Here is a 27,140-nt window from a genome sequence, read left to right on the forward strand (position 1 = left end):
GGGGGAAATTTGAAGCTGTGGCATGTGTATTTAAGTTCCAAAATTATTATTATTATTATTATTATTATTATTATTATTATTATTATTATTATTATTATTTTGTTTCACTTTAAAGTGCTTTCCTCTCATCCATGGCCTTAGATTTGATACTGCAAATAGCAGCAGCCTCTTTGAGCTGGAGTTCCCTAGCAACCGTGTTCCCCACTTATGGAAATAGCTACTGAGATATCCTTGTGTATCCTTACCCTGCTCTTCATAGGGGTACACCAGATTAGAGTGAAGATAAAAATATACAGTTCATGTAGTGAACAAGTACTCTGTGAGCATAGCACCAAAATGGGAGACCATCTCCTTTATAGAACCAAAATGGGAGACCACCTCCTTTGCCAGGTGGGTCTGGAGAAATATGGCTTTCTGAAACCCGCTGCTTGTCTGTGTAGAATGATGCCTGGCTAGATGGTCCACTGGTCTGGTATAAGTCAGCTTCCTTTGTTCCCAAACAGATTTAATAAGTGAAGTGGTATTAAAACAGAATGCCAGTATATGGTGCACATTGGAACTCAGTAGGACTGAGTTAAAATGCCTATAGTTGAGATTTTTCCCCCTCCCCATCTTACGAAAGCGAAACTCAAACCAGTCAACAATACACTTTAGGAGTTGCTAGTTCCCCCCCCCCCCCATTTTTTCTTTCGGTTATTTTATTTTTACAAAGTATTCCACATCAGATATGCTAACTTATTTTTAAAATGAGTTGATAAAGGAACCTATTGCCATGATGCCATGTTTTGTTTTCCTCCTTTTTAGCCAATGATGGGTCTGACATTGATCCAGCAATTCTTGCCACAGTGAGAAAACTTGGGGATGGCTACTTTGGAGGGGCCAGGTAGGTGCCACAATCCCTTTGACGCCTGAGGATATTCCTCTTTCTCTGGCTTTGACAAAAACATAACATCAGACTACAGTGGTGCCTCGCAAGACGAAATTAATTCGTTCCGCAAGTTTTTTCTTCTTGCGAGTTTTTCGTCTTGCGATGCACGGTTTCCCATAGGAATGCATTGAAAATCAATTAATGCGTTCCTATGGAAACCGACTTCAGACCAGGTCCGGGGACAATCTGTCCCCCGACCTCTTCTGAAGGCTGGGGGGGGGGCGAAAGTCTTTCCTCCCCCCCCCCCACGGCAGCATTTTAAAATCGCCCCGGACAGCGGAGGACTTCTCCGCTGTCCGGGGCGATTTAAAAGCCCTCCCGGGAAGGCAGCCAGGGGGGACAAAGATTTTCGCCCCCCGCCAGCCTTCAGAAGAGGTCCAGGACCTCTTCTGAAGGCTGGCGGGGGGCGAAAATCTTTGTTCCCCCCTGCCTGCCTGCCTGCCTTTAAAAGCCCTCCCGGGAGAGCGGAGAAACGCAGAGCGTTTCTCCGCTCCCCCGGGAGGGCTTTTAAAGGCAGGCAGGCAGGCAGGCAGGGACAAAGATTTTCGCCCCCCACCAGCCTTCCCCTCTTTTGAAGCAAGGGGCGGCTACGGGGAGAAGATCGCTTCTCCCCTTTGCCGCCCCTTGCTTCAAAAGGGGTCCGGGGGGAGAGAGAGGAAGGCGCGCGCCTTTCCCTCTGTCGCCTCTTTTGAAGCAAGGGGCGGCAACGGGGAGAAGATCGCTTCTCCCCGTTGCCGCCCCTTGCTTCAAAAGGGGTCCGGGGAGAGAGGGGAAGGCGCGCGCCTTTCCCTCTGTCCCCTCTTTTGAAGCGAGGGGCGGCAGCGGGAAGAAGATCGCTTCTCCGCGTTGCCGCCCCTTGCTTCAAAAGAGGTCCGGGGAGAAAGGGGAAGACGCCAGCATTTTAAAAAACCTCGGGACAGCGGGGGACTTCTCCGCTGTCCGGGGCGAATTTAAAATGCTGGCGGGCGGCAGCTGGCCTTCGCTGCCGCCCGCCAGCATTTTAAAAAACCTCGGGACAAAGGAGAAGTCCCCCGCTGTCCCGGGGTTTTTTTAAATGCTGCTGGGCGGCAGCGCTGCCGCCCGGCAGCATTTTAAAATCGCCCCGGACAGCGGAGAAGTCCTCCGCTGTCCCGGGGTTTTTAAAAAAACCTCTCCGCCCCCCGCCAGGCTTCAGAGCAGCCTTCCGAAGCCTGGCGGCGGGAGGAGGTCCGAGGACAGTGGGCAAGACGCCCTGTCCCGGAGATTTCCCTATGGGCTTTCGTCTTGCGAAGGAAGCCCATAGGGAAATTCGTTTTGCGAAGCGTCTCCAAAACGGAAAAACCTTTCGTCTAGCGGGTTTTCCGTCTTGCGAGGCGTTCGTCTTGCGGGGTACCACTGTATTGTGTTCTCTGTCTAGTGTTTCATAGGTTTGCCCCACTAGTCTCTTTTGAGGTTGTCACTGTGCTTCCCAAGTCATTTGTCATTGTAGACTTGTGCGTTAATCATGTTTGTTTTGTATGCTGTTGTGAGGGCAGGAAAAGTAGCATGCACATTAAAGGTAAAGGGACCCCTGACCATTAGGTCCAGTCATGACCAACTCTGGGGTTGTGGTGCTCATCTCGCTTTATTGGCCGAGGGAGCTGGCGTACAACTTCCGGGTCATGTGGCCAGCATGACTAAGCCGCTTCTGGCGCACCAGAGCAGCACACGGAAACACCGTTTACCTTCCCACTGGAGCGGTACCTATTTATCTACTTGCACTTTGACGTGCTTTCGAACTGCTAGGTTGGCAGGAGCAGGGACCGAGCAACGGGAGCTCACCCCGTCGCGGGGATTCGAACCACTGACCTTCTGATCGGCAAGTCCTAGGCTCTGTGGTTTAACCCACAGCGCCACCCGCGTCCCTAGCATGCATTACCAGAGAGCAAATTGCATTAATGGAATTTAATTTTGTATAAATGCACATAAGTTTGTGGCATGGGAGTTACTAAAAAAAAAAAACAACTTGGCAGGTTGCACATCTACTCAATGGAAGTTGCTCTCAATTAAGCATGTACAGGCAAACCTTATATTGCACGCATTCAGAGAACACACAACTATGCACACGTGTGCCTTTCTTCAGAACTGGAAGAGGTTGCAATGGGGGAAAGGTGGGCTTATGCATACTCTACTGACATGCACAATGACCTGGAATGCAAGTCCCATTCAAATTGGGGGGTTGCCTGTATCGGATTGCAGGCTGAGTATCTCTCAAGCAGGGTGTGGTCTTGATGGCCATTCCTGTTGTTTCCCATAGCATCTAGTAATAGCATCTAGTAATCAAAGAAAGAGTTGCTTCCAGTATGGAGACCATTTAGCTAGGATTGTATAGAGCTGTGCTTCCCTCTTCTGCACAGTGCCAACAATAGTCAAAAACATAGCAAATGCTGATTATAGTGGGAAAACATTTATATCTAGTGCAAGAAGCATTCATATAAAATGATGTTCTTTTCTTCTTTGGCTGCTTTGATGTTTGTTCTTCAGGGTGAAGTTGGGCAAGTTTTCAGACTTCCTGACCACTTCATTCTATACAAACCTCAGCTTTCTGGACCCTGATTCTGATGGGAAGCTCTTTGATGATGACAATGAAGGTTATTCCAGCCCTGAAAGTGGATATGAACTAGATTATGCAGACTTCGGCAACAAAGGTAGTACTGGTTTTGGTTTTTTAATGTTTCAAATTATACACACACTTGCCAAAGTGAACACATCTCAAAGACAGTGTCAGAGGAATATATTTTAAATCGGATCATAAAGGAATCGTTGGCTTTCTGGAGAGGTTGTTTTGCCCATGCTGTTCTTGAAATTAATATTTGGGGAATATCTAACAGCATGTTTTAAGTGAAATGTACAGATAGGTGAACATGACTATGAGTCATTCTTCATGGTCTCAGACAGAACTCTATCCCAATTCTGCTTTCTGAAATCCTTTAATTGAAAACAATAGGGATTAAAGCTGCAATCTTTGGTGTGCAAACTTTGGGCTCTGTGTTTGAGGACCCTCTTCAAATACAGCCTGACAAAAGCCGGCTGAGTATTTTTGCTGGCATTTCTCTTGACTGAGGACAGTACTGTTCATGTTTCATTTAGCTAACAGTGGACATATTTTTTTTAAAAAAATAATCAAACACTGTTATTTAAATGTTTGCATATTTTCAAGCTGCCTGGGATAAGTTTTGCATATAGAATATGTCTTCTATATTCATTTATTGTTGAATTGTATTTATTACTGAATTTGCTATAAATGTTGTTCTGTACTGCTGCGGGGGAAACTGTTACCTTGCAGCCTTCTAATGAGGCTCATGGTAAGCTGCTATGTCCAATTTCCTTATATCCTAGTCTCATTTTCAGATCTCTCTTGTCTCTGAGGACCCCCCCCCCTTCCTCTGTGTGTGATTAGAGAGAAGTGTATAGACTGTAGCAACACAGTAGGGCCAGAGTGATGGAGGAATCACACTGATAGAAGTGTGACAGAAGAGGCCAGGAGTTGCAGAAGGCCACAGGGAGGAAGAAATGAGACTGAGCAGAGATGGAGATCCGAGGGAGAAAAAGGGGAAGCCTGGGATTTGTGTTAGATTTGTTGTCCTGGCCCTAATTCCTTCACTGAGGAAGGGCGGGGAAGTTAACCTCTTCCTGAACAATAAAAGAAGATGATATTGTGAGCATCTGTAGCAGCTGCAGATGAGCAGGGTACATGTGAATGGTGTGTGATATTGGTGCACAACTGCCAACAGGAGGGCCATTTTCGGCCCAGGAGGGGGGGTTGAGGTGGATTTACATGCGCTCATCGACACGCACGAAGATCCGGAATGCAGCCCCCATGCACACGGGGAGTTCCTTGCATTGCCTTGCCATGGCCTGAAACATTTAATCATTGTATTGTTTTCTTTAACAAATGACAGTGATTATTTACTATTATTGTTTTACCTATATTGTTTTTCCAATGCCAAAAGGTGATGTCAGTCAGAAGGAAGTAAAGTTCCAGTGTCTCTTTCAAACTGATTTCCTTTTGAACATGTTTTGACAGAAAGCCAGGACGAACTGGACCAGTATATAAACACAATGTTACAGAGCACTGCTCTTAAATCACACTTGCCTCCGATATCAAAAACATCTGGTTCAAGCTATGTGTTTAGTGCTGCTCATTCTACCAGAGAAATACTGTCAATCATGGCCAAGACTAAGGGTCTGGATGTTCCTAGTAAGTTTTTACAGCATTTTGAGTTTTATAACCTTCCACAGATGAAATGCCTGTAAATGCTAAATTGATGCTAAAGCTAAGAATAGTGTTAAAACGGTTAGTCCACGCTAATTTTAGTTACCAAGAAATATTCCTTATAGCACAATTCCTTTGAAATAATGTTTCATTTTCTGTGTAACAGACAATTAGCTTGTCATCACTGAAGCTCCAAAGTTGAAGTGGACATTAGGATGGCATGTACAAATGGGACAATTTGCAACCAATTTCTGTTGTCAAAAGTTCTCAGTAATAAGCATCACATTGTGACCACATGTGTAAAGTCAAGAATAAAAATTGAAAGCTACAGAGAACTCTCTAGTCCACTACGCTGATGAATAAGGGAGATAAGTGCATAATCAGATTGTAAATGATGAAAAAAACACTTACGAATCTGAAGGAGAGAATATGTCGTGAATTATTTCTTAAAATCATCATTACTGTTGCCAAGGGACAACATGGGTCAATAGGTGCTGTACTTCATTTGCAAGGTGCTAAAACCTAGAAATACAGTAAAAATAGGGACAGAACTTGATAATTAACTGCAAATTGCACAGAGTATTAGTTGGATATACTAGGGAGAAAAAGTGAAATTTTCTGCAGTGTGAACATGCCTTTAAAGGGTATACACACTTGATGCTTAGCATTCTGTCCTGTGTTGAACCAAAGCATGCTGACATTAACTTCTGCATTTTAAGATACTATCTTTCTCCAGACCTGAGGCGTGTTAGCATATTACAATGATTGCTGATTTCAGGTGGGAGAAATAGAGAGATTAACTGGATGTTACATATTTTTTTTCTTCCTACTTGGGAAGGAAGTGAGTTGGAGAAGAGGAGGGGAAATGATACTTAACCCTTTCCCTACTTCCTGCTCAAGCGCTGCCGCCCTGGACTCTTTGGGGATAAAGGGGAGGGTATAAATTTAATGAAATAAATCAACATTCTCAATTGCCCCCCTCAAAGCATCTTTCTCTGTGCCAGTGGTGTTGGTTACACGTATTTTCTTGTACTGCACGACTAGGTCCTTAATATAATGTTTTAGTATCCGAAACACTGTGGGCTCTTACAATAGCACTTCTGTGTACTTAGAATGACCTGGTTTGTTTGTTTCCCAGATGTTTCGATGTCTTTGCCTACAAAGGTTTTGAACACCCACCGGAAATCTCTGAACCTTGTTGACTCACCACATTCACCGCATTCACTGGTGGACGAAGTAAGCCATTGCAATGTTCACATTTGGAAAGCATAATGACCTACCTCTTTGTTTACCGTTTTAATCAATAGAAGCTGAAAAACAAATATATCATGTTTCACATGTGCATCATTGAAACAGTTTATTTTATTTAAAACATTTGTACTCCACCTTAAGGAGTCCGAGGTGGCTGACAGCAAAATAAAGCCCTAATTTAACAATGCAACATATTGGTTCCAACATTAAAATATGGCGGCAGCAATCAAAGTTATTGGGTTGCATCCAATGGTGTTCATGCACAATGGGACTTCTTCCGCTGCTCATTCTTCTTCCAGAGCAGACTTGGAGGGGGCGTGCATGAGGGACTGTGCAGGGGAGGAGAGGAAGGGGAAGCCCCATTGTGTCATTGGAACTCTGCTCACACAACATAGGAACCCATTCCAATTCATTGAAATCAGCAGATCAAATCTAATACAGTAGAATAACCATCTACAAACCAGAAGGTTTTTTCATAGGGAAGATTATTACTAGCTTCTGAAAGGCTCTTCAATAGTTATAGAACTGAAATTATTCCTGCAAAAAAGGAGTATTAAAAAAGTGCACAAGTCCCTGAAAAAAGGAGGTGGAATCACATTAGTATGGTGTGGGAAGTAAGTGGAAATATTGCAGCGTTGTAATCTATTGCTCGGATGTTAATTCAGTGGTCAGTTCAAGAAGCAGAGGCAGCCTTCAGAAAGCTTGTTCCTTGCTTCCTGACAAAAGAGCTGTTAGTTCCTTGCTTTCAGACCACACCAGGACTAATGATACATAATTGAATCTTCGTAACTGCAGCAAATGCAGGCTGGATTCCCTGAGTCCAGGAGGACTGCATTCTAGCTCCTGCAGAATTGCTCAGCACACAGCTCATTTATTTGGGGCGTGCAAAACAGCAGACACATGGCTTGAGTACACATTGCAGCCCTATATTTTTGGAATTAGAGACTCCCTCCCCATTTGATTTTCACTTCTCTTCTGCTTCAAAGCAAGGAGGTCACCCTACACATGTACAGCCCAGCCTGCTTACTGTTTGAAGGCCCATGGGTATTAAATGCAAATATTATTTTAAAAGACAAAACTAATATTGTTTGAATCTCTTTTTTATTTAGTTACCCATTGGTGTTTTTTTTTTTTTTTAAGCACACACTTTAGAACTTCCAGCCGACTCCCTTTTCATCCACATACCTGGAATAAAGTTAGTTAAACAAGATGTAAAAAGCGTTCAGAAACACTATGTCTCAATTCTGTACAGTGGTACCTCGGGTTAAGAACTTTATTCGTTCTGGAGGTCCGTTCTTAACCTGGAACTGTTCTTAACCTGAGGTACCACTTTAGCTAATGGGGCCTCCTGCTGCCGCCGTGCCACAGCCACACAATTTCTGTTCTCATCCTGAAGCAAAGTTCTTAACCCGAGGTACTATTTCTGGGTTAATGGAGTCTGTAACCTGAAGCATCTGTAACCCAAGGTACCACTGTAATTGCATTTATGTGCCCCTCACGTTTCCCAGGGAGTAATGATAGCTAATCATGTTCAGGCCTTTTTTGACTTTTGGTCATTTAAAGTTTGTCTTTGATTAATAGGAGCCAAAGGCTGTTCTTCAGTTGCCAAAAGATGCTCACGGCGATTTGGACTGTGTGAAATTAGTAGAGCAGTTAAAGGAATGTCCCACTTTACATGACCAGGCAGATATATTGTACATCCTGTATCTAATAAAGTAAGTTTCCTAGTATCTTTGTAGCAAAGTTTGTTTATTTTTAAATGGTGGCATTTCTAGGAAGTAAAAGCGCCCAGCTGTATTAATGTTATGTGGGATTGTTGTTGTTCATGACCCTGACAACTGTGACCTCCCTTACGGCAGGGAAAGTGGCCCTCCAGATGGATGATTCCAACATCCATCAATCCCAGCCAGCATGGCCAACAGTCAAGGATAATGGGAGTTGGACTCCAACATCTGGAGTGCCACAGGGTTCCAGCTTCTGACATGGGTTTCAGCCTTCAGATTACTGTTATGTATTCCTAATGTTTTATTACAAGGTTTTCATTTCCCATTCTGTTGCCTTTTAGCACACCCACAAAATTGTTTGAAGTGCTGTCTAGTTTCTAGCCAGATCTTCTGTATTAATGTTTGCAGAGCTGACCATTCCACTTGTCACAGTGCAAGATGCAGCAGGACACCTGCCTCTTGTTTTCGTATGTGGCTATTTTAGGGCTTGATGCTACATTCATGCAAAGTTCTTTTGAGCAGTAAATGGGGGGAACTTTGGGATGGAACTTCCCACCATCACTGTCAATGGGATTTTATTTTGCAATAAACTAAAAAATACAGGCTACTAAAAAACACACACATAACTAAAGTACTTTAAAAATTAAGGAACTTAATGATTACTCTCATTAACATATCTTGCATATGTTTGTAGGATGACTTAAATATCATAGTCAGGAAAAGTATAGGCTTCTGTACTTGGTTGGAATTTGATCAGAAGCTTGAAGGGCATCTTCATAGAAATAAGTGGGAATCATGATGCCATAATATCTATTTTAAATTTTTGCTTCCTTGCTTGTTAGCTGGCTGAATAATCATTGTATGTTATCACAGTCTCTCGATTTTTATTATTCTGCTGCTGTGGAGTTCCAGTCATATGCTGTACATGGCTTGACTGCTATATATTTCTGCTTAAGAAAGTTATGGAAGGCACATGAGGCTACTATGTTGCTGAAGCTGTGCAGGTCTGAGTATGGCAGTGTCTGGGTGGGAGATCGCTTGGGAACCAAGCATATGTCACCTTGGATTCCATGAAGGAAGCAGGAAGAGACATAAATGTAATAAAATTAAACAATGTCTTACATTTATGTTTCACCTTTTTCCCATCATGGAGGGATCCAGGGTCATTAGGTTCAAAACGATGAAGCATCACTTTAGAACTCCGGTCTAATATAGAGTTCTTGCAACTTGTACACACTTTCAGCTATTTCCCTTATTTCTACAATGAAAATGTTGTGTGTGTGTGTGTGTGTGTGTGTGTGTGTGTGTAATAGCTATGTATTAGTTTATAAGTACATCTAACCATTTCTGGTTTTGTATTTTAAGAGGCCTTGACTGGGAAACATGTCTCTATGGCCAGTGTGGAATCACAGTTCATTGTCTTCTCAATGAGCTCTACAGCAAAGCCGGCCTGAACCAAGAATGGGGGCTGATCCGCTACATCTCTGGCATACTGCAAAAAAGAGTGGAAGTCCTAGCTGAGGTGCGGAACAAGTACATATCATTTATTTATTTACTAAATTTGTATCCCGCCCTTCATCCAAAGATCACAGGACATAAAAAATACATGAAATGAGAATACAAAATACATAATAGAACAAAAACAAACAAATACCCCACCTCCCACAAACACATTTAAAAGGCCGTAAAATGTTAATCAGCCCAAGGCCTTACCTGTTCCATTTGCTCTTCTTTTTCTCTTTGGGTGTGGGGATACGTATGCTTTTGCTACTGGAAGAATGTGCCTGCAATATGTTTTGCAACTTGTTGCTAGGTTTTATTTATTCTAAAAAGGATGGGTTGTGTCCAACTAAGTAACACGCAGAGTAGACCCACTGAAATCAGTGAACTAGGCTACTAACTTAAGTGCATTTATTTCACTTAGCCTATTGTGTGCGTGACTTAGTTGGGAGCAACTCATTTGCTTTACTATTACAGTGGACTCCCAGCAGTTTCCCATCCAGGTTCGTACACCCAGTTTAACTGTAGCAAGGATGGGGAGCCAGCCCCCCCCCCCAATACTCCTGCGCTCCAACTCCCATCAGCCTCAACCAGCCAGTGGTCAGGAACTCTAGTCCAGTATCATCTTCAGGGCCACAGATATATATCCCTGACTTACGTGTGTGTGTGTGTGTGTGTGTGTGTGTGTGTGTGTGTGTGTGTTTGTGTGTCCCCGTATCTCTGAGCTATAGGAAGCTTGCACTTCAGCTCCTAAGGCCAGATCTTTTTAGATATGTACACTTTTAATCCACTGAATTTTAGATCTGCTTTTTGTGAAGCTTTGCCTCTGATTGCACTGTTGCTGCTGAATTTCTCCTACTGCTTTTATGCTGGCAATTATTGTTACTATAAGTAGATAAATTGACCCATGGAATAAAGGCTGTCATAACAGTTTTAAGTGCGGGTGGAAATTATATATAGACACACACACACACTGCATCTTGAGACATTTGCTTTTAGAGCTGTACACACGTGCACTGAAACACCTTACAATGTCCTCACTGGGCACTACATCTTTCCTGACTGACAGCAAGCAGGATGATTGATCAGTCACCTTGCTATAGTTTCTCTGTCCTTGTTACAGGTACAATAAATGGTGCTTCCTCTTTATCTAATTAGTGCTACAGAATAGGCAAAGCAATGTTTCTGCATCTAAAAGAAGACTATGCTGGTTGCTGCATATATGGGTTCCTGCAATATCTTTGAATTTAAAATAAGACAGTGTTGGTTGTTGTGTAATTAAGAGATCAATCTCACCACTTCTCTCCTTTTATCCTGTGCTAGGCATGCACGGACCTCCTGTCACACCAGAAGCAACTTACAGTAGGCCTGCCACCTGAGCCACGTGAAAAAACAATAACAGCGTAAGCATTCATCACCTTTATAGCCTTATTTATCACACTTTCTGTGGCTTCTCTAATTGTCGTCTTCTTGTATATTGTGAAATAATAGAATGAATAACACAGCCTTAATTTACTGGGTATTTTTAATGTGTGTTTTTTTAGTTGTAAATTGTACAGGATTTTGAGAAACAACAAATAGAAATGTAGTTAAATACCGTATTTTTTGCTCTATAACACGCACCAGACCACAAGACGCACCTAGTTTTTGGAGGAGGAAAACAAGAAAAAAAATATTCTGAATCTCAGAAGCCAGAACAGCAAGAGGGATCGCTGCACAGTGAAAGCAGCAATCCCTCTTGCTGTTCTGGCTTCTGGGATAGCTGCGCAGCCTGCATTCGCTCCATAAGACGCACAGACATTTCCCCTTACTTTTTAGGAGGGAAAAAGTGAGTCTTATAGAGCAAAAAATACGGTAATTATAAAAGAGACATTGGTCCTCTTTGGCAAGGCTGGACCCAAACAATATATTATGCAGGACCTTAGCAAGTTTGCTAGAAATCTTTAGAATGGTGCAGTGGGAATCTAAGAGTAAAGGCAATCTGGGGGAATGGGATCAGCAGCAAGGTTGTGACTAGATGATCAAGGAATAACCCTCATGAAGAGGATCCCCATTTTTCTCCATGTGGATGTAACTGTGGAGTCACCACAACATTCTCATGAGCCACTGGGTAGTTTTCCTAGGAGAATGGCACATATACACACATAAACACCAGAGAGGATTGTTGGTGGCAAATATAGCATCCTTGCAGTCTTTAATCAATGGTCCATTTTCTCTAGGCCTTTGCCACCTGAGGAACTAAGCAAACTCATATATGAAGCCAGTGGTCAAGACATCAGCATTGCGGTTCTTACTCAGGTAATGCAAAAGGAAGTCTTTGGATGCCTTGAAGAAACAGCTTTGTTTCTCTCACCGTGTTGCAGTTTTCATAAACCCGATGAAGGCCTCTAAAACCAATGCTCTTTTTTTCCTTCCGCCATCCTCATCCCCCATAACAGGAAATCATGGTGTACTTGGCTATGTATGTCCGGTCACAGCCCAGTCTATTTGCAGAGATGCTCAGGCTCCGCATTGGACTCATCATTCAAGTGATGGCCACAGAACTTGCTCGCAGCTTGAATTGTTCTGGTGAGACCAGTTTTGTTGCCACAAGCCAATAACAGAACAGTCCATGAGTGATGCCCCACTTACAGTGGATGAATCCAAAGCAGGATGACTGTAGGTGTGATTGATACCGTATTGGCCTGAATATAAGCCGCATCCGAATATAAGCCTCACCTTTAAAATTCCACAGGCACTCACACCCATTCAGTTTTACCGCATGTCTGTTTCAGCAGCGATATCGTAAAAGCTTATTTTTGTAAGGTTGCGAATTTCAGCCGCACTTTAACTTTTCACGGTTGGAATTTGGGGGGAAAGTGAGGCTTATATTCAGGCCAGTACGGTATATAGAGAGTTTGTGTGTGCGCTTCTGAAAGGGAATCGGAGGTGATGGTAGAGAGAGGGAGGATGGCATTCAATGCTGTGCAAGTGACAAGTCTTCAGAATCGGCTCTGGAGGGCTAAGGGACTGATTCAGAGCACTGCTGGAAGACAGTGCACAGTAGCTAGAGATGGTGATATTAATGCCACACTCATTAATAAATGTACAAAATAGCAATAATATATAATAAGCTGCTACAGTTTTAAGATCTTCCACCAGCAGAATATCTGTAGGATTGTTTTAATAGAAATCAGGATGAATTTGCAGCATAATGCTAGAGTTAAATGTTGCAATCTGATCCATGTTTACTCAGAAGTCAGTCCTGCTATGTTCAATGGGAGTTTTCCCCAGGCAGCTATGCATAGAATTGTAGCCTAAGTTTGTTCTATTGGTTATTTTGCCTTTGTTTTGTGTCTGTGAATTGGGCAGGTATCATTTTCTTAAAAAGCACCCTCAGGGATTTGCTTTTTGTTCCTGCATTCCTTCTGCATGCTCAACAAAGTTTGCTCCAGATGCCATGCGTTTTTATTCTTTAAGTATGAAGAGCCCCAGGAAAACAATCATGTTAAACTGCATTTAGCTGATTGACAGCAAGGGCTCATTGTCTGCCATCCCACTTTCAGGAGCTGGGAAAGAAGATATTTTAAGATAGACGATTATCTTCACCGTGGTTCTGTATATGAACTTGAGACCTGTGACTCAGAAGTGAGAATGCTGCAGCGATATACATAGAGGAGAAAGGGTGCTATTTATCCCCTTCGGTGCAAAACAAAGCCTTTTTGTACTAATGCAATTTATGTGGGCTTGTCAGAGGGGAGAAAGCCAGGAAAAGTACCCAGCTGAAAAAGATCACACTGGCTACTTACCTTTCATTAAGTGATATGGGCTGAAGGCAGAGCTTGCCATTAATTTGGTAAGCTGAGAAATAATAATGGAGCCGTTCATTAAGTGGATCTGTGCTACTGACAGCTTGCTCTCCTGCAACAGCAACTTCATTGTCCTTATTGCTTTCCCTTATATAGGTGAAGAAGCCTCTGAAAGCTTAATGAATCTAAGCCCCTTCGATATGAAAAATCTCCTCCATCATATTCTCAGTGGGAAAGAATTTGGAGTCGAAAGGAGCAGTAATACACTTATCTTCTAAGTGCCATTTTTAAAATTACTCTTGTTCGTGTTTCATTTTTTGGTAACAAAAATGGTTGTTTTTTTCTTCTCCCTTCCCCTCCCTCTCCCTAAGTGCGTCCTCTCGATTCTTCAACATCAAGCCCTGCTATATCTATCCATGAAGTGGGTCATACAGGAGCAACGAAAACGGAAAGAAGTGGCATCACTAGGCTGAAGAGCGAGATGAAGCAGGTGAGCTCCTGTCTCTGCATTTCCTTCCAGGCACCTTTAGGGACTGGCTCGTGAGAGCTCATTTCTCTCTGGTGGCTACAGCGAACCACTCACTTTGATCTACCTCTGCTTAATCCGAGAGCATATCCTGCTAGGGTCCAAAGGGGCTGTGCAAGAGCTTCCACAGCCAACCCACGATATTTCAGCCTGTCATGACTGCTAGAAAGCCGCTCCTTAATAATAATAATAATAATAATAATAATAATAATAATAATAATAATAATAAAGCAGGGAATGGCCACTCACCTGTTCCTGAGGGGTGTTGTGAGGATCACATGGGGAATTAGAGATCCACGTGCAGCACCTTGAGCTTGAATAAGAAAGGAAAGAGAAGGGAAAGGAAGGATGGCCTGTCACTTAATGCATTTGAGGCCTGTTCAAAAGACACTTGTCAAGTCCTCTATCCTTAAAATACACATAAAGCCCAGCCCGTCCCATCTCATATTTCTTACAAATCATTTGAAAAAGGAAGGCACTAGTGGTGGTTTTATATCTTAGTTAGGAGGTAGTAGCTCACATCTTTCATCCATATGAGACCTTAATTGCCGGTATTGAGCAGCGAAAACATTTCACATTATTTTGTGTCTGCTTGTGTTGCTTGTTTGCAGCATCTGCTTTCACCATTTACAGGTGTGTTTTTTTGTTTGTTTCGTTTTTCATTCTAGAGACATTGGAGGCTAAGTAGTAGCGAACAGGTGAAATGAAAGTGACACGTGTGTGCATATCAAGTTGCTAAATTTGCATGCTGGAAGTGCATATATGCATTTTGAGACGAGTGCACGGATAGGCGTTAGAACACATATTTAAACCGTCAAGTTGAAAATGACTAATGTGCTTGTGTGAAAGATCTGTTGGCTCACTCTCTCCGTAGCATGAGTTCCAGGGTGGTTTCCAAGGTTACTAAAGCAAGACTGCTATCCTGAATCAATAATCATGTGTAGCTCCCCCCAAACCCCAGCAACACACTCCGCCCCCAGAAAGCAAAAACAAAACAAAACACTACCATAGCATCACCATCTTAACACAGCAGTGACATCCTTGGGGCCGTGTCACACTTTTTGTTCTTAAGTGCTCACTTAGAAAGCGTAATGTGCAGTGCTATTTTTCTAGAAGAAGAAGTGCTGGAACTCACCATGAACACCTCCCTCGTTCTCTCTCAATGGCAATGGCGCCCACTTGAAAGGTGCAGGAACTGAGTTCTAGTGAGTTCCAGCTGAAGAAAAGCCCTTGTAAAATGTGGTATGGCTGTAACGTGCTTTAAAACAGTGAACAGAGAGCCAGGAGTCATGGCAGTTGTACTGCATGTTCACTCAGTGTCAAGCTTGGGTTCAAATGTACCAAATAGCCCATAGTTACTATGTGCTTGCTGGGAATTTTGACTACTTCTGTGCTGATCTGTAAGTGAAACTGACAGGCAAGAAAGGTTATTCTAAGAGTTTATGGAGGTGTTCTAAAGATGTCCATTATGGAGTAAGGCCCATTGAACACAGTGAGATATAGGAAGACTGCCTTCTACTGAGCAAGACCATGGGTCACTCTAGTTCTCTACACTAGTGGGACTTCAAGGCTCTTTCCCAACCTACCAGGAGATGTCAGGACTTGAACCTGAGTCTGTCTGCATGTGCTCCATCACTATGCTAGTGGCAGAGCCTAAACATGTGCAAGATTGTGCTGTTAGGCATGTTTTATTCACTTAGACATTGCTATATCTTAGATTTGCCCCAGCCAAGCCTTGAAGCATTTTATAGGATTATATAGAAAGCCTGTGTGTTAAATTAACTTTGAAACTATGAAACTGTTATGCCTTTGCAACTCTATACCCTCAGCTCATTGCTTTCAGGGTGCACATTATGTGTGTTTCTTTTTGTGTATTCAACTGCCCACTAGAGGTCAGCATTAATACAATGTCATAATAGATGCATTGCACTACAAAATTTCTCAGAGGGGTGTGGTTGTAAATATAGAAACATTCAAAACTCATTAAATTTGGGTATATTCATATAGACAGCTAGTCTTAGAAACCTAACAGCGAATTTATTTTATGTATTGCATTGTCTCCTCTTTTAAAGAGGTAGCGAATGGTGCAGAATCCCAGAATAATCTAAATTATATTTGAGTGTTTTAATCACATAAGGGATTGAATACCAACATGGATTCTTGTTAAGCTGTATAAGGCTACGCACCAACCTAGAAGTACCCAACAGCCCTTCATCCTGGCATTTCTCTAAACCCAAATGACTTGTGTCTCTGGATATTTTTAAGGGCTTAGTTTAGCATATGTTTGCCTAGCAACAAATCCTCCATTGTCTTCTTCATAGGGCAGGCAGCTGAGCCATAGATTAAGCTGTAGCTATTTATTTGATTTGGTTCTTGTCTTTCCTCCAAGGGACTCAGAGCAGTGTTTTAGTGTCACAATACCCCTGTGAGCCACCTTAAGTGAAAGGTCATCTGGTGGCCTTTGTAGCTCAGTGGGGATTTGAACGGGGGCTTCCCCCCACATCAAAGCTCAGCATTTTGGCCACTGCACTATTCAGGTGTTGCTGCAGTTGCACTCAGCATCCTGGCAAAGTGGACATAGGCCACAAAGGTAGAGAGGACATCCTAACTTTAACTAAGCCTTGTTCTTGAAACATAAAGGGAAATTGCCACTGCCTGTGGCTGTTTGAAATGCACGCTGAAAAGCATTTCCTGAATTCTGGAGAAGGGCAGGGGACAAGAGAGCACCTCCTGGGTTTTCCAACTCATGGCTACCAAAATGGAGACTGTAAAATGAAGCGTGGTGTGTACACATGATCTTGTAAATGCCACCTTGACAGATGGAGTCATTTTGTGCCCCATTCTGTTAAGTGTGGATCTTTATATAGCCAAAATGGTACCATCCAAATACAAGAGGGAGGAATCAGCAGGCTTGGGGAAAACACAAAGGTTTATGGAAAAAATCTTAAGTGTGTGGGGGAGCCATCTCAAACAGTTGTGAGCATGCTATGTGGGCACAGACTATTGACTCTCTCTGTGTGTGTAAGTTAAATGGAAAATAGACGAGGAATGGAATGGAGTATCGTGGGAAAGGGCATAGCTGTCTGGCTGGAACCCTGAACAGGAGCACACCACCGTAGTTTCAGAGTTCTACCTGATTTAATACTCAAATGCTAGAATATATTCTCCTGCATTTTTGACCATTTGGTCAATTTCAAAGCTAAACCAAGACATCATGATTAAGGAAAGCAGTTCAGAAACATTGTTCTTGATACTAAGATGATGTATTGCTTGTTTTGCTTTCCATTGCTTAGTTTGTTTGGCATCTTGCTTGCATGCAGCTGCATGGAATGGGGCTGATGCAATGGCTCTCATTGCATAGGAAATGTAACCTTAACAATAGCTCAAACATGTTTCATGTATTTGAAAAGCTCCTCTTACTTCATTGTTGCTGCTATCTGAAGGTCAGCATTTCAAGTAACAACACTGGGTGCAAAATCTGACACTTCCCCAAACTACTGTCTAGATGGTTTCTTATTTAGGCACAGATTGGGGACTGGTGCAAATTATCCTTGTTTTCTTTGATGCCAGAAAAGTTACAGCAATGACCTTCATTGCAGATTTCAACACATGAGAGAGCATGAGGACATTTACAGCTTGCTGCTCATACCTATATCATTTCGTTTGTTTTCCACGTGGTGTTGTTTTTACTCATTCCCCCCCCCCTTTGTTTTTCATTTATTTTGTAGTTCTTCTATGGGGGCCATTCCACATCCAGCAGCATGCATTCTTCCAGGTCTATGGTAATCTATCATTCAGTAACTTAAAATCACTTCCTCTTTGTAGGGACAGAAACATTTCTAAGTTTACTTCGCTTTTATCTCTCATTTATTACAGAACTTGTTTTTTTCCAGTTGTCTTTTACAATATAAGGCATACAAAAATTTATAAACATGTATTTTATATTTAAAATTGTGGCTTTGTGTATGTGTGTCTACATATATATATACAGTGGTACCTCCAGTTGCAGACGGGATCCGTTCCAGAGCTCCAGTCACATCCTGAGGTTTCTGCAACCGGAGGGACTACTTCTGCGCATGCGCACGCAGTGAAACACTTCCAGGTTTGCCGCTTTCGCAACCTGAAGTTTACGTTACCCGAGGGTAACGTAAGCCGAGGTGCTACTCTACATATATATGTACATATCTACATACACACACACACACACAAACCACAAACATTGCTTTATTAAAAGACTATGGGTTGTATCCAACGTCATTGCTTAGGTGATGGCAATGCTTCTGTCAGCAGAACAGGAAAGCAAGCCATTTTCAGCAATTTCCCTGTCAGCTTACTGTCAGCTAAAAGACACTGTTGGATACAACCCTATAGAATTATTCCATGTCCTTACATTGTCAGTGTATTCATTTGTTTGTAGCTTTGTGTCCAGTGTGTTGGTAAACCTATGAATGAAATGTCCAATTAAAGCAATTAAATGTAGATGTTGCAAAAGGGAAATGTAACTGTGAATCCCATACTGAGCATAAGAAAAGTCCTGATGGATCCAATGAGGAGGCTGGCTAGTCTAGCATCTTGTTTTGAGTGAGTAGCCAGCTGCATCTGGGAAGCCCATATTAGAGTATGAAGGCAGCAACTCTTCTTTGCCATGTGCCTCTCAGCAACTGGTATTCAGAGGCGTTCTTGGTCCTGAACCTGGTGTTTACCATTTAACCATCAAGGCAAATGCCCGTTGATGGAACTGTCGTCCAGGCATTTTGTTGATCCGTTATTAAAAAGCTATCCAAGTCTATGGTCATTCAGCACCACATTCCGTATCATCGGATTCCATATGGTTAATTGTGTGCTGTGCAAACAAATACCTTATTGGGTCTGTTCCGCATCTTCCATCTATTAATTTTACCGAGTAATCCTGAGTTCTGATATTACGGGAAAGGAAGACATTTTTTCTCTATTTTTCCACAACACTCCTTCCACACCCAAAAGTGACTTGACAGGACACATTTTCAGGCAAGAACCAATCTCAAGAAAAGCCTGAGGGGTGTCTCTGGAAGACTAAAGGGCTGGAAAAAATGAATAGGTCAACACACCTAATACCAAAGGAGACAAGAGTAGCTACTAAGGCACGGCCAGGAACAACAGTGGCTTACGGCAATCCGGTTGAGGAGCAGAGATGCCTGAAGGTGAGGAGTCAGTTTAGACTCCCATCACCAAGCAATACAGGTTCTGCTTTATCATTTGGTGGTTGAAACCCGCCAGTACCTTTTTAAGCTATCTGAAGCCTACCCCAACAAATCTATTTTTAGTTACAAAGCCTTGAAGAAAAATTGATAACACATTTTTAGGACTTATTAGGGCTAAGGGAAGCCACTTAAGAATGTGCTCTGGTCCATTTATTTTGACACTATAACACTCCTGCTTCCCCCTGTTAAATGGCTGTGTGAAGAACTATGCTACTTTATACACTTTGCAGTTTATACACTATGGTGCATTATACACTTTGCAGGCTAGCTGTCGGGACCCACAAGTCATTTGCAGTGATTTATTAGCGGAAGGGATCTTATCGTTGTGGGCACAGGTGACAAAACCACCACAGTACAGATACACTAATTGCCCAAGCATTGACATTTCCACTGAACCATGGTGTGATTAATGTCAGCTCTGCTGAATGGGTTACAGCCTGACTCATTCAATATCCAGAACCTCTGCATTGCAAATGAACATTAATATAGCAAAGGGGGAAATTTCTTTAACATACATTTAATGGAAATAGACCAATAAAATGGTTTTACGGCATTATACACAAACACACACATCTGACTTTCCTGATGGATATCTATCACATGGTGCTTATAGATTTCAAATTGGCTGGCCTTTGAAAAGAATTGGGGGGGGGGGGGCAAGAGGTACCAATGCAATGCCATCTTCATGCTGGTTGAGAATAGCTATGTAAGCTACATTTCACAAATGACTGTCACAGTTATCCACATTGGATTCATGGCTTCTACTTGTGTAGAAGAGACCTTTTCAGCTGGTGTAGCTTGTGAGAAAACTGCAGGCATCTCAACTGCCTCTACTATGCGAGGTTAAGGAGCGCCATCACCTTGGCTCACTGGGATCCCCTAAGGCAGAAAGAACCCCATTAAGACATTTATGACATCTCTGGAATAAAGAATTTTGGAAGTTGTGCAAATGAACTAGGCTCTAATCTTGAATGCACTAGGCAGTAAGATCCATTGAATAAAGTTTGATGGGTCTTTCTTCGGATAGAACATAGACAGGGTTGTGCTGCTTCTGTTGGAAAACAATCTGCTCTCTTATTGTAGGGATTGGCTACCCACACCAATATATATATAGCGAAATTGTTATGTATAATAAGCAGTAACCTGCTGAAGGACAGGTGGGCAGCTTGCAACCCTTTACCTTAATCAGTCCAGTGGGGATTGAAATGGAGCTTCTGACATTTTTGGTGAAATTTTGTCCTTTTTTTCAGAGATGCAGTAGCCCATCGTCTCCTACTAGTACATCATCCTTGACAGGGTCTGGTGGGCACTGTATCAGTTGGGGTGACCGACAAGGGCAGTGGCTTCGCAGGAGGAGGCTGGATGGTGCCATTAACAGAGTCCCCGTGGGTTTCTATCCTAAAGTGTGGAAGATCCTTCAAAAGGTACCTTTGGAAGCAACAGAAGCGGGAGGGAAATGCCATGCCTTGTCTGATTAGGTTAACTTTTAGAGTACACTCTGTTGCTTTGGATTATATCTAGAAACAGTTATTGAATTTCTAGCTCATAGGTGTTCCGTTCAAATATTCTGAAATAACCGTGAGTGGTAAACCAACACACTTGTTCCTATAGTGCAAGGATTTCCATTTGTGCAGCAGAATTCACCCCCTTCCTTCCTCATATGCACTCTGCATTCTCCCCAAATCTGCTCCTGAGCATTGGGAGAAGGGATTTAGGAGGTGCATGGGGGAAAGAAGGGGAGGGGGAGACCCCTTTTGTAGCTAAAAAATCCTCCCAGAACTCACAGATCAAAATTGCCCAACATGTTTCTCCAGAGCACTGGTAGTTAAAGTAGTCAGGGGTGACTTTCTGAAAGGAGAGCATGGTGGGAAGACTGTCCAAAATAAAAAGTAAGAATATGACTAAAAGCAGAATTAAAACCCTAAAAGCAGCAGAATACAATAATGCTATTAAAGAGAGCACCAGTAATACTCAAAACTCAATGAAACATCGTGATTGAAAAGACTCCATAGCAGAGACAGGACTATGAGCAGAGCTGACGTGTCTTACAATTCAAAGCTTGCCTAAAAAGAAACGTTAACTTTTTCAGGAATGGCACCATAGTGTACCAAATGAAATGACATGAATCATTTTCTGCCTAGAAATTAAACTGCCCAGGCTCAATTCAATATAAAATTGCTTTGATTATTTAATAGAATCAACTGAATCTACTATTCTATGCTTACAATTTGAACCATAAAAGACAATATGCTGCCTCATTTCCCCTTAGAAGCAACAATTCCATCTAGATCCCTCTGTTTGTTGCTTGTTTCTCTCACCAAATGTCCACTTTTTATCACCCTTTGATTACAAATTTGATGGGGCCACCAAGGAGCGGATAAACTTTGTTTCCAAAGCAAAAATGTGGCTAGTTAGGGGTTTATTAGCCTTCTGTATCACACGTCACACGTGAAGCTCCACGTGTCCTTGAGTCACTGCACCAGAATAAGCATAATTACATTTCTGAATCCATACCTCTGAATTTCCTGCAAGTGTTCCACATTCATGACTAATTTGCAGCCAGATTTATCCTGTATTTTGATCTCACACAAGTAATTCCGTGCTGGTGAAGGATGTTTTTTGGAGAGTAGCATAATTAGACCGTCATCTGTTCTTACTATAGAATGATAACCTTTTCTTTGGCAGAGGTACTGAAATAATTTTACAGTTGCTGGTTTGTTTATTTTTAAAACCTGCCATATATCATAAAAACAATTCCCGGAAGAACTTGTTTAAAAGCCAACCACCTTCCAACAAATCCACATAATTTCCTTAAATGTTGATTCATTTAATTCTTACTATTTACCATGTTTTAATATTGAAATGTTCATATACATTGCAGTGTCACGGTCTCTCCATTGATGGCTATGTCCTTCCTTCTTCAACGACAAGAGAGGTAAGACTTGAAGAAGCTCTTAAGTTTTAACATAATTCCTTAGTACAAAGAGTTGCAGCTTAGTTCAATATAAGGTTAAATATTGTACGTATGCTCAGCCATGTCTGTTCAATATTAGCCTGTTGTGCAACATTGCAAATAAAATGCTCCTGAGTGCAAATAATTAACTCACAGTAGAGATTGATGACTGGGGGTGGGGTGGTAAGATTGGATGGGGGAGAGAGGTTTTTAAAAATGCCCGCATTATTTTTCGTTTAAAAACTGTGTGTGTGTAAAAATGGGGCGCATTTTCTTCCCCAAATTTTACACTTTTCCCCAGGCTTTCACATCTCTACCTTAAAGCCAGCCATCATGTTTTTCTTGTATTAGGAGAACAGGTCAGAAATGTATACGGTTCCAGGTATGCTTGAACTATAATGCCACTTCTTTGAAGACATTAACATTTGGAATCGTTCCTGTCTATGTTGCCCAGAATGAGATACACTGGAAGGAAGCTGTTGGGGCAAGAGGAAGAGGGCATATCTGAGCCATTATAATCCATGTTGTCATTGACTTTAACCATGGATGGACTAAATGTAGATTTAATGAGACGGAGCCTTTTTATTTGGGCTAATTTTAGAAAATGCAAGCCTTTTATAGAGTCACATAACACTCTTCTTTGGGCAGAAAATAATGATGTGTGATGAATAAAAAATATCTTACAATCCTATTCTAATCCTGCATGTTTACTTTGAAATTCTTACTCCCACATACGTATGCCTAAGGTTGCAGCCTTCGTTTGCACATCGTGACCAAACATATTTCTTTTCCTAATTAGCTTCCTAGGGGTTTGCAGCTCACATTACAGAACATTCTGCATTTCATCTTGCCTTGCAAGGTGAAAAATAATAATCTTGCTTTGAATCCAGCTAATACCCATTGATTTTGAAGAGCTTTTATTGCCTACTTTGGGTTCCAGGGTCGTTGTCTTGCAGGCCTTTACCATTCCTGAAAAACAATTGGTCTTCAGAGTTCAATATGAGGGATCATCACTGCAAATGTTCATCTTCTCAAATGTTGACTAATTTATCATGGAGGAGATCCAATGCTGCATAGAACAGCTTTTGATATTCTTGAAGCACCCACTCTCACAAGGGAAGGGGAAGCAATCTCCACCAATTTCCCCTGCACTCTTCACCAAGGCAGACTCCAGAAAAGCACGGAAGGGGTTGCAATTTGTAAAAGGGAACTGATGGAAACAGTGCCTTTTTAAACATTAATGACAGTTACAGTGGGATTTCTTACATGCGGGTATTTAGAACAAAAACTAACGCTGGGTCCTTGTTCAAAGCGACAGCTCGTTTTTTGTGTGGCATAGTATCAAATAGCCCTTTTGGCACTGGTTCCCTCTATGTGCTGTTTCCAGAGTACAATGGAAAGGGGCTGGGGGGGGGGAGGAATCTATTATTAGCAATAGGCACCGAGTGCGTTATCAGCTCTGTACTTGCCAAGTGCTCATAATTACTGCTTAATGGGGCATTCTAATTTTAGAGGCAAGGTCTATTTTTCCAGTTTTTGTTGCATGGAAGATGGAAATGGGGTTATTGGCTTCCAGAGCATTAGAACCACCTGGCTGTTCAGGGGATTTTATTTTTTTAATCCAAACAAACCAGTGGTGCCAGGGCAGTGGTTATTTCTGTGATTGGTGCATCCTCTCGATCACTGAGAGGATAAGCTTTCAATTGACACCAAGGAGACAAGAGCCTTCAGGCCATCCTGTCCTGTTCAAAATTCATTTAGTGAATTCTCCTATGCTAGACTTAAATTCTGCATTTGTAATTTTCCAGACAGTGACAACTTACTCTGAGGTCCTTTCAGTAAATGCTTTGACTTAGCTTTTGGATTTGTTTTTGAGGCCTAAATCATTATTGTACTTCTTTGCAATTTTGCCCACAGCTGCCCTGCTCATTGGGAGAACAGGAAATGGATCTGGAACACTTCAAAGCAGTACCATTGCTCCCATGTGTCTTCTTGTTTGGGCTGTCATTTTGTTAAAGCTGTGATCTTGCTCTTGTAGTTGATCTGGGAGAAAAAGGCAGGTTCCCCAGGAAAAAATAATTCCTGTATGAGGTGTTATGGAATGATACATTTGGTTGCCTAATAATCTCAAAAGGGGGGTGGGTCTGGGAAGGGGTGCCTCTGTCCTGGAACATCCCAATTAGCTGTATGCCATAGTGTGACTCCAGAGGCGGAGCTAGCTGCTCTGGCACCCGGAGTGGCACACATAGTGTGCACCCAGGGGTGGGGCAAGCCAGGAACCAGGCAGACTCCACACACACACACTGACTCCAAACCTCATGGCTCTTCCCTGTGATGACTCTTAGCTGATGACTCGCGACGGGACAACGAAAAGTGAGGGCTGGAGGCTGGCGCCGCAGCAATTTAGGCTGCTGTACACAGCCTTGAAGGCCCCTGGTTGGGTGCCTGGCCGAGGGCGTGGGCGCCAGCCAGGTGAGTGGGAGGCAGGGGGCAAACGCCCCCTGCTTGAGGCGGAGTCCGGCTCCCGGTCACAACCACTCCCCTCTCTTGCAGGGAGGAGAGTCTTTGTGAAATTGTTTGTAGGACTGTCTCATGATATGTTCTGGAGTTGTATCGCAGAAGCTCCCATATCACAAACATAATGTGAGAAGAGGACTTAAATCATACTGAAAATTGCTCTTACGTGTGAGCTGATTACTGTAATTGGTGGCATTGACTGGAAATTCCTGGATTTATTTATTGGTTGCGGAGGGGAGAGTGATTTTGTTTTTTGCCTTGAGCCACCAAAAATCAGTTTTTTTTGTTCTTACTTATAGTATCTAATTCTTTCCCCTGTATATTTTATCCTCACAAGAACCCTGTAAAGGAAGTTAGGGTGTGAGTGTATGACTGACCCATGGTCACCCAGTGAGGCATCATGGCTGGGGATTTGTACTCTAGTCTCCACAGTTGTTGCAAGTTTCCAGCACCCAAACACTAGACTGAAAGTTCAGTGTACACACGTTTTGACTAACCTCCTCCACTCCAATCATCCTCTTGAGAGGGCACCAGCTAGGAGTGAGAATCTTTTTTTCTGTCTGTGTAATGTAATTTATGGGGAGATGATAAATTATCTTCACTATCAAGAGAGATTTATAAAAACTCGAATCCTTTTAACAGGCCTGTCAGAACTTGGCAACATCCAATTTTATTGCTTAACAGGAATCAAAAGTAATAAGCGCCAGATCTCCTGAGGCTAAGTGATTCCATGTGACATCTGAGCATTTTTGCCAGTGCAAATTAGGTTGCTCGGCTTGTGCTTGCAATAACGAGGTGGTTCTTTGGGGAGCATCGCATCTCCCACATCACTGGTAGCAAGCGGCTTAAAAAAAATAAAATTCTCTGTAGTATTATGTTTTGATGTAGTGTTACGATTCCTACCTCCAGCATAAGGCCAGCAACTGATTGTAATCACAAGGCCAGCAAAGCCATTTCAGAACTATTCTTAAATATTTGTGTTTTCCCACGTCTATATTATCTGCAGCTCGCCTACCTGCCCACTTACACCTGGTGTACATCTTTCCCACACTGTTGTGGTAATTTGAGACAGCTATGCTGAACCATTCCAGTGTAGTCAGCAGCTGCAAAACAGTCTTCCTGTGGGCCTTCTCACCTTACCCTGGGACCGCAGGAAGGTTCTGTGCCTCGTTGGGTCCCTGCATGCAAGCGTAGCCTAGAGTGGCCTTGAAGCTACGAAAGCCCGTCAAAAGTCAGGAGAGGGCAGTAACGTTTCCCCTTGTGAATGTGGTTGCATCCAAGCCTCCAACTGTACCTGCATCTGCACTCCATGAATCGCCATATCCTCTTAGAACACCTTTTCTGACAACAGATGCATATACACACTTCCTCTAACAGCTGGACAAAAGCCACGTACCTCACTGAAAGGCATCCTTAGCTTGCTGCCTGCGTGGAGTGTGGGTTTAAGGTGCTGTGGGTGGATAAACTACAATACCTAAAAGCTTGGACGCTTCATCAGGATGTACATAGGAGACTGTGACATCTGTCAACTGCTTTGTTTTTACAGAAGTCTCCTGCACCACAGCTGTTTGTTTAATAGCTTGGATTGCAAGAGGTCTCACTGCCTTCAAAAAGTTTAAAGTTATGTGCCCAACTTGGAATACAGTGCCCCTTATGCTCCTTTGTTTTTGTTTCCCTTTTTTCTCTTCAAGATGACAGCTTGTGAGATCAAGTTCGCTGTCCACGTGGAGTCGGTGCTGAACCATGTACCCCAGCCTGAATATAGGCAACTGCTGGTGGAGGCCATTCTTGTACTTACCCTGTTATCTGAAATAGAGGTGAACAGCATTGGAGGCATCATTCATGTGGACCGGATAGTGCACATAGCAAATGACCTCTTTCTTCAGGAACAGGTATGCATGGCGAATTTTCTTCTAAAAAGGCAAGCAACAAATCCTCAACACAGTTCCAAGTGACTGTGAAGAGTTGGAAACATATGCAGTAGCAGGCAGGTGGCTGGAGGGCCCTGCAGTGTTAGAAACTGAGATATGAAAACTAGGAACTAAATGGCACCTTAAACCTAGGTTATGGGCATAACAACAGAAGGTCTAGGTGTGCTTTTTTTTTAATAACAAGAATACAAAGCTGAAAATGGATGAACTGCAGCTAAAATATTATGTTCATTTTTCACATGGTCTAGTAGTCCTTCCCCTACTCACCCCTCTAATATTCTTAAGAGGGTCTTTTCTCCAGTCTTCAGAGAGTAGCTGGAAGTGGAGAGGCAGAAAAAGGTCCTCTTTTCCTTCCATTCTGCAGTTTTAATCTGAAATCTTAGGTGCAGTACTGCGCCCTGAGCTCTGAAACTGCTGGCGCTAATGAATTTCCCTATTGCAAAATGCACCTAGAACGATGGGGGTTTCGAACGCTGGGGCCACGCAAGAATGTGCCCAGTAGAAGAGGGGTAGCCAATGTGGAGCCTTTGCCAGGTGGGGGAGGGGGC

General features: G+C 42.6%; 1 protein-coding gene across 4 annotated transcripts in view; it reads left to right on the forward strand.

Annotated features, from left to right (window-relative positions):
* PHKA2 (phosphorylase kinase regulatory subunit alpha 2) overlaps positions 1–27,140 on the forward strand; it is a 52,628-nt gene that overhangs the window by 24,491 nt on the left and 997 nt on the right. For 2 of the 4 annotated variants that reach the window (XM_028727577.2, XM_028727574.2), the window contains 16 exons: positions 805–883; positions 3,431–3,594; positions 4,974–5,147; positions 6,301–6,398; positions 7,995–8,128; positions 9,503–9,659; positions 10,961–11,040; positions 11,857–11,935; positions 12,076–12,205; positions 13,582–13,683; positions 13,797–13,915; positions 14,620–14,649; positions 17,680–17,733; positions 20,442–20,615; positions 22,073–22,126; positions 26,353–26,553. In XM_028727577.2, coding sequence (XP_028583410.2) covers positions 805–883; positions 3,431–3,594; positions 4,974–5,147; positions 6,301–6,398; positions 7,995–8,128; positions 9,503–9,659; positions 10,961–11,040; positions 11,857–11,935; positions 12,076–12,205; positions 13,582–13,683; positions 13,797–13,915; positions 14,620–14,649; positions 17,680–17,733; positions 20,442–20,615; positions 22,073–22,126; positions 26,353–26,553 — 1,829 coding nt within the window. The remainder of the gene's footprint in view (positions 1–804; positions 884–3,430; positions 3,595–4,973; positions 5,148–6,300; positions 6,399–7,994; positions 8,129–9,502; positions 9,660–10,960; positions 11,041–11,856; positions 11,936–12,075; positions 12,206–13,581; positions 13,684–13,796; positions 13,916–14,619; positions 14,650–17,679; positions 17,734–20,441; positions 20,616–22,072; positions 22,127–26,352; positions 26,554–27,140) is intronic. The other 2 variants (XM_028727575.2, XM_028727576.2) reach the window with 2 other exon arrangements.

The sequence above is a fragment of the Podarcis muralis genome, chromosome 4 (genome assembly GCF_964188315.1).
Source record: "Podarcis muralis chromosome 4, rPodMur119.hap1.1, whole genome shotgun sequence".
NCBI classification, from domain to species: Eukaryota; Metazoa; Chordata; class Lepidosauria; order Squamata; family Lacertidae; genus Podarcis; species Podarcis muralis.